The following is a 7,677-nucleotide window of genomic DNA, read 5'->3' on the forward strand; positions in this document are numbered from 1 at the left end:
ATGGCTTGTCCTATATCCTTGTACACATGCAAGTGCATATAAAGTAAAACAAACAAACAAATAAACAACACTGTAACCAGGTGATCAATTGCAGGAAACAGGCAGAAAATATTTCTCTCAGTTGATTCTTTTGTTTTAACAAGTCTTAATTCTAGACGCTGAGGAAGTTGGCTTTAGATAGCTAATATGTCGTAAGAGCCACTTCCTTTTTAAGTAATTTGCTGACACCTCACATTAACATCTTTAGCAAGTAGCTGTAGTCGATCACCTTCTGAGGTCAGTCCGTGTCGTGTGTACTTCACTCCTTGCCCTGTTCCTTATTGAACATGCATGATCAATGTGTCAGCTGGTCCCATTTAAAAGAAAGACATTTAAGATTATCTATGTTTTTGTTTAGTTAATAATTTATTCATTTGATTCTTATTTCCATATAAAAGAGCTTATTACACAAAAATCACAGGACAAAACACACGCATGGCCACATAAATCAGAAGCTCAGCCAGGTAATGTGGACAAGAGACCATAAACCAGCCATTATATTGAATCCATAAGAGACCATAAACCAGCCCCCTATACTGGATAGAGGGAACAAAGATTTAATATTAGTTTATAAATATTAGTTATAATATACAGTTATAAGAAGAATAAGTTTAAACTTTTTTTCTGAAGGAAAATCCAGCAGCTTTCTACCTGAGCTGTCAGTGCTCATCTTGGCCAGCAGTGAGAGGGACCGGTTCTGGAGGAGTGCTGCCCAGATGAAAAGAAGAGTCCCCATCACCTGATGCCACGTGAGCTGATTAAAGAGAGACCCTGGCACTTCAGAGACAAATACACAAACAGTTAGTCAAATTCAGGAAAACGTCAAGATACATTTGGGCTGATAAGTACTGAAATATTTTTGGTGTTAAGTTTATTTGAAATAGATGTTGACGTTTATATTTTTGAGTTGTGTTTTGTAAGATATATGTGATTGTATTATGGTGGGTGTGGTATAGGGGAATTTTATAGACATGACTGTTGGGGAGAGTAGGACATACAGTAGTAACCCAAGCCAAATGCATATGGGAATGGACCCATATATCACTTGTAAAAGCAGAATGGAGAGATGTAACTCTCAAAAGCACACATAATTAACCGTGTGAATTTTTTTTGGAAGGTAAATGTAAAGCATATTGCAACAAATTAAAGCAGGAAAATATTAAAAATGTAAAGTAAAAAAAAAAAAAAAATACAGGATCTTCCTTAAACAGTGTATATACAGAGAATTCAGAATCTTCCTGAGTTGGTAACTATATTAGCACGGTTTTACTATAGTAACAAACTGGTTGCCATTGTTTGAAAAAGAAAGATGAAGTGGGAGGGAAAAAACATTATTAAGTACCTTTCCAAGCAGCTCTTGGTCTGCCAGTCAAACACCAAAGCACGTCAATTAGCCAATCAGGGAGAGCCTCATTCATGACGACACAACGTAAGGAGAAAAGTAGGAGGAGCCCATTCCATATGACAGACACCGCGTAGAAATGATAGAAACACCTACAGACAGCATCAGAGAAAATGTTTCCTGCATAATCGCCTTGAGTCTGTTTTTATACAGTCTATGGTCTTGACATGCTCAAAACTGGTGTGTGGTTCGCATTCATCCAGGTGGATGCTGCACACTGGTGGTGGTTGAGGAGATTACCCCCTTCTATGTAAAGCGCTTTGAGTGCCCAGAAAAGAGCTATATAAATGTAAGGAATTATTATTATTAAAACATGATATCTGAGGAATACACAAAGTCACTTAATTCCGAGTCACCTCCTTGATACGTTAAAAACGAGCTGCCAGTTAGGGCGCTTGATGTCTTTAGTTTTTCCATATCGGATTAAATCCTGAAACACGTGCTCGAGGCTGCGAGGTAGTTTCATTGAAAACTTACAGAGAAAAACAGGCTATTTTAAAACACAGCGCTAACAAAAAACATTGCTGTAGGTTGTCGTGTAAAGATACCGAGTGAAACAAATAGTAGGTATTTTAGGTTCCACTCACATTAATTTGCTGCTTGATACCTCCGCTTCATGGTCAGGTAATATGTGCCATATAAAACCCAAAAAGAAACACTTCTGCATGTCTCTCTATATACAAAATCTCTACAAAATCTGCAGCTACGAGTATGAATATGAATGTTTAATTAAAATGAGCTTTCGCTGACTTTATTCCTCACTGTTGTCATACTGTACAAACGTGGATAAACAGCTATCACAGCGCCACTGATAGCAAAAACATTACATGGTACCATGTTTCTAAACTATTTGTTAAAATGTCCAGCGGTGTGTATAAGCACTAGCAGTGATCTGAAGCCGGACTCAGCACTCATTAGGGGAAACCTTTTGAGTTGTAATATAAATAGATATATACGATTAATTTGTACTGACTGATTTGAACAAGATGAATCGGAGCCCATTCAAACCTTCATTGTAGACATCTTTAAAATGTAGTTTCAAAACCGCCATTTGCAGTTCTACCTATCAACACAGGGGGGCAGCAGGCAAAATATATTTTGTCAGTATTCTTACAGAAATTCATTGGTTCACTGGAATAACTGGTTTGAGGATGTTTTGCATTGACTCATAATAGTCTGTACATGTCTATAGGAGAGAGTGGGCTAAATTGTGCCACAATATATATGTATGTATGTATGTTTGTGTGTCTAATTATTGTAATTCAGTATACAATATATATATATATATATATATATATATATATATATATATATATATATATATATATATATATACATATATATATATATATATATTTTACTCTTAATGGGGTTCTGATTAGTAGTAAAAACAATAACTCTTTAATAGATGTTATTTCTTAAATATTAATATATATACTATAGCTGAAAAATACTTTTAAAAAAACTGTCAACTTGAGATTTGAATCTATGGCGGAAGGAAGTACTTATGCACTTGAGGATTTTTTTAATGGCACTCTGTTGTTTTTTATTTACACTGTTTAAACTGTTGTATGAAAGCAATATCACACTCGTAGACGTGCAATATGGCTCTATATCAGCACGGTTGTGATTACCTACGGTACTCGGCCTGTGGCCTTGTGGATTTCAAATGTTTTTGAAGTTAACATTCCACTCATTATCTTACCATTAACGGGATTCGGATTTATAACAGGAAGTAACACAATAACCAGACTAGGACAGTATGCGTTTGTCTGTTTGCTTGTACAGTTTGTCTGCCAATGGAAGGAAGCCTCATTCCTCACTTGAGCCATTAACTATACCATATGTGTTCAGTCAATAAAAGAGTGTGTGTGAAAGAGAGTAAACCAGAGCCTCTAAAGTATTTGACTCCAGGATGCCTCATAGAAAAGGCAGGTTTCCTATCTGAGGATGTGTGCAGTGTTTCCTGCCCCCTCCCGACTCTTCCTCACTGTCCCCAGTGCTGGACCCTCATTAGCCTCCCTTATTGTCATTCCCCTCCTCTTTCCATCCTTTTATCCCCCTGCCCATTCCTCCATGCGGCTTCTACACCTATTTTTCAATGGCCTCCTTTGCATCTTCCACTTTGTGTTCCCCAAACACACACTACCCCCATTTCTCACAATACCTTGGATTTATTTTTCATTGTTCTCTCACATGGAAATTTATCCATCCATCCATCCATCCATCCATCCATTCGTTTGCCAAACCGCATGTCATCTGTAGGGTCATAAGATGGAAATGCATAATCATATCATAATGATTATAACTAAATAACGTGAGTATTTTTGCTGCATATGTTTATTTTGTGAGTCATAAAAGAACAATTATATATATATATATATATATATATATATATATATATATATATATATATATATATATATATATATATATATATATTTATATATACATTCTGGAATCAGTAGTGTATAATATGGGGAACTCGTATGCACTGATTCTTCTACTGGACATTGTCTGTCTCTTTACCTCCTCCTCCTCTATAAGCCTATATTAATATCATATCGATATATCGATTGAAGGTGGTACCCTAACCCCACCTTAAAGATACCCTAACCCCAGCATGCACATGTGCACTCTCTAAGAACGCTTGACCATTCACATAGTCTTGAATCGTGATCTTCAGAAGAAAGTTAGATATGTTAAAACAATTTCTCTTAATTCTCTTAACGACATTTCAGAATGCAAACTGCTGGGATAAGCCATAAACATGGCGGGTATAATTGTGTGCATTTATGTTTCAAAGTGTTCATGCGTTTGATTCTGTTGATTATATTGCTTTCGCACTCTATTGTCTGGATGGCTGCAGGTTCTTTTTCCATGGCTTTTCCATGTTTTCTTTTCCAGTACCCAACGCTGATGACAGAGCAGGAACTGGCACACCTTGGCCAGGCCCATTGACATGTGGTATGTAATAAATAAAGTATTCAATTATTATATTGTGGGTTAGCTACTATTTAAATACCAAAAAATAAAGAGAAGAAAATGTATGTTTTTAACTCAGAATCAAGTCAGAATTTGAAAACTTAAAAGGAGTTTTGAATGTTTTTAAAGCTGAAGTGTGTATTTCTGAGGCTTTTCTGTCACCAAATTAAATTGGTTTGATTGTTTCAAATCTTCCAATGGTTTTGGATAAACAAATATTCCATCCCAAACTAAAAATTAAGCTCAAATAAACAATCCCTGTGTATAAATATGTCTGTGTCCATATAGGCAAAAAACATTATGTGACATGAGTAGTATGTCATAGTATTCATAAAAACAGTTCAGTTTTCTCTGGATAACTTACAACTTCTAGCAAGATTCTGAAGTGAACATTCGATGGACACTTTACTATCCCATGAGGCCACGGGAGAGGAGTTGTGAATGGCAGGGAAGCCATTCCCTAACTAATGCCGCAAGTCACGTGACAGTGAAACCACGGCTACATCTAAATTTCCTACATAGATACACACATGCATACGAAGCAAGTTTCAAACCAAATGTAGTTGCCTACCTTTTACACAGTATGAAATTTCGAACACATGTAATGTCTACACTTTTCACAAAAATCAACCTAGTGTAATAATGAAGCTTACTTGTAGTATTCATTGTGAAACTGTAACAGAAGAAAGTATTTTAATAAAGAATTCTATCTATCTGTCTATAGAGCAGCATCTCGCAATATTACAAGAACTTATGGTAGCTTAATAAATGATACAATTCTTCTCCATCCCTTTTTATCCTTTTTTGTATTTCTCTTGCCTATGTTGCTAAAAAGCAATGCGAAGTACAGAGTTCCCTTTGAGGGCTTTCCATGCATGCTGTTCGCATGAGTCCGAAAGATAGGAAGTGCTCTCGTTTTCCTGATCCCCTGCTCAGAGCGGGAAGTGTTGTAGGTACTACGACTCCCAGCAGAAATGACCAGGACAGGAAACATGTGGTGGTTGGAGACTCAAACTCTAACCCTTTCAATCAAACCCCCCACCTGAAAAACCAAGGCTTTTTAAGACCCATAATGCATCAGTTCAATGTCCCTATATACCAGCAACAACCAAAAAGAGACTAAATGAATATACCAAAATGTAAATTTGCTGCTTCAAAAGCATAAATCAGGCAAATACAGGCCCAGAAATTGTCTTCTCAGACAAGATTAATTTCACACAATACAGGGACTTTTTAAAAAAACACTTTTTTTATACTAGGGTAAATACTGGTGGTAAAAGTGGGACCACTTTCTGATATTATATTATTCTGCATACATTTTTTTATTATGATCCAAATGTCTTAGCCACTCATATGATACTATTCTAAAGAGCTTAGGAAGCTCTACTATACTATAGACAATTAAAAAAAAAGGAAAAAGAAAAAAGAAAAAAAACATTGAACACAGGGGATGGATGACGACTCTCTTCCTCAAACACACAATGACCCCAAACCACATCTTTTTCACTGTCCGAAACTGGGGAGAAACTGTCAACTGTGAAAATGGACACCTTAATTGAAAACTGGGACACTTAAAACAACATTCAGGTTGTTATTCAAGGTGTAGCTAAGGCCCTTATAAATTAAATACACAATCAACCAATATTAAACAAAAATATAAACAACAACAACAATAATATAAACATCACTTATTTTAAGAAGGGGTGCAGGTTAACAAGCAAATTCAACCCCAACTCCTCCCTCGCCTGCCCCACAAAATTTTTATATTGGGTTAAATTTATTTACATCAAATTACAAAGTAAAAAAAAAAAGAAAAAATAATAACCTTTCATTAACATCTCTTCTTGTAGGAATTAATTGATTGCACACAGGCTTAATTGTAATTTTCTGTATGGTAGGGTTAATCTACAATGGTATTTATTGTTGTGGGGAAAGGGCAATTTTCGTAATTAAAAGTGACAGAATCTGAGAGCTGAGATTTTTTTATATCTAAGTAAACCCGCTCTGTCTAGTATGTCGGGTATCTCCGTGTCCCTCTTTGCTTCGCGATTTTTTCTGTGCGTGAGAAAAAATGGATGTGTGGCGTCGGAGAGCGTGTGAAAAGTGTTTAATTGCGTTGTCTGGTGTCTCACGGTGAATGCGTTAGAGGCGGGGGCATAGTTTTAAGTCAAGTCTTTGTTGAAATATCTAGCTTACTAGCTATGTATGAGGGACATATAAAAAGGTAACTCAATTCCTCCATTAGAATGACTTGAATGGCTGTCCCCCCCCAGTTTGCCAGTAATATACCCCTGTCCCAATTTAACAATATGCTATTGGCAAACTGAGTCAAAGGGGACAGTGTCAAAAATCGCCATAAAAAACCCCCAAGAAGAAGATAAAGATTAATATAAAGGTGATTATTTTTTAAAAATTCTGATTTCACCATTACATCCTATATAACAAAAAATGCAACCATTACAAATGACCCGTTCCCATGAGTTGTTTTTATTTTTATAACCTTAACATTTATTTTACCAAGACATTACCTCAGAATGCTATGTCATTTTTACTTACCATCACAGTTCACACTGCAAAGGGGTTGTTTTTAAAATATGATGTGCCACACCCCCCGAAGTGATGTCATTAGCCACAGAATATTTTTTTTTTTTTATCACATACTTGCTACTGATGAGCTCAGTGTTTGTTTTTTAGTAAAAAAAAACATATCCATGTAAAGAATATGAATAATTAAGCTTAACTGTCCCACTTTACCCATTGGTCCCACTTTAACAGTGATATAGTATTCACCCTATGCCCTATTAGTATTCCTATAATTAAGCCTCCCGTTACATATGCACAACATTTCACTGCTATCCATGATTACAGTTCTGTTCTGCACACAGCAGTTGCATAATGGGGCAACAAATGTAAAGGTCTTGCCCCATAACTAAATGTTCAGCCACTTTTCTACTCAAGAAAATGTGTAACCACTGTAACAAACCAAACAGTCGACCCAAGGCCTCCCTGATATTGTCCATCACTCGTACACAAGGGGGGCCTACGTGCATTGTTTGCCTGGAGATGTCCTGTGTTCATATGGCTTGCTTACTTAATGTTACACAACAAAAGATACACCACCCTCCCCTTCCCAGTTTTTTATCCTTTGGATCCACCCATATCCCACTGGCAGCTTCTCTGGGGACATTCTATCCTCCAGCCTGCTGGAACACGAAAAACAAGGGAGGTTACCATTACTCCACCAACCTCCT

At 36.5% G+C, this 7,677-nt stretch overlaps 1 protein-coding gene across 1 annotated transcript; it reads right to left on the reverse strand.

Moving 5' to 3' along the window:
• Positions 1-575: 575 nt before the first annotated feature.
• Positions 576-2,638, reverse strand: LOC109113398 (polyprenol reductase-like). The gene is made up of 3 exons (XM_042777645.1): positions 2,029-2,638; positions 1,382-1,533; positions 576-816 (listed from the first exon to the last, which is right to left on the reverse strand). The coding sequence occupies exons 1-3, from the start codon at positions 2,106-2,108 to the stop codon at positions 617-619; spliced, it is 432 nt and encodes a 143-aa protein (XP_042633579.1). The 5' UTR covers positions 2,109-2,638; the 3' UTR covers positions 576-616.
• Between the last annotated feature and the right edge of the window lie 5,039 nt (positions 2,639-7,677).

This window comes from Cyprinus carpio, chromosome A20 (assembly GCF_018340385.1).
Source record: "Cyprinus carpio isolate SPL01 chromosome A20, ASM1834038v1, whole genome shotgun sequence".
NCBI classification, from domain to species: Eukaryota; Metazoa; Chordata; class Actinopteri; order Cypriniformes; family Cyprinidae; genus Cyprinus; species Cyprinus carpio.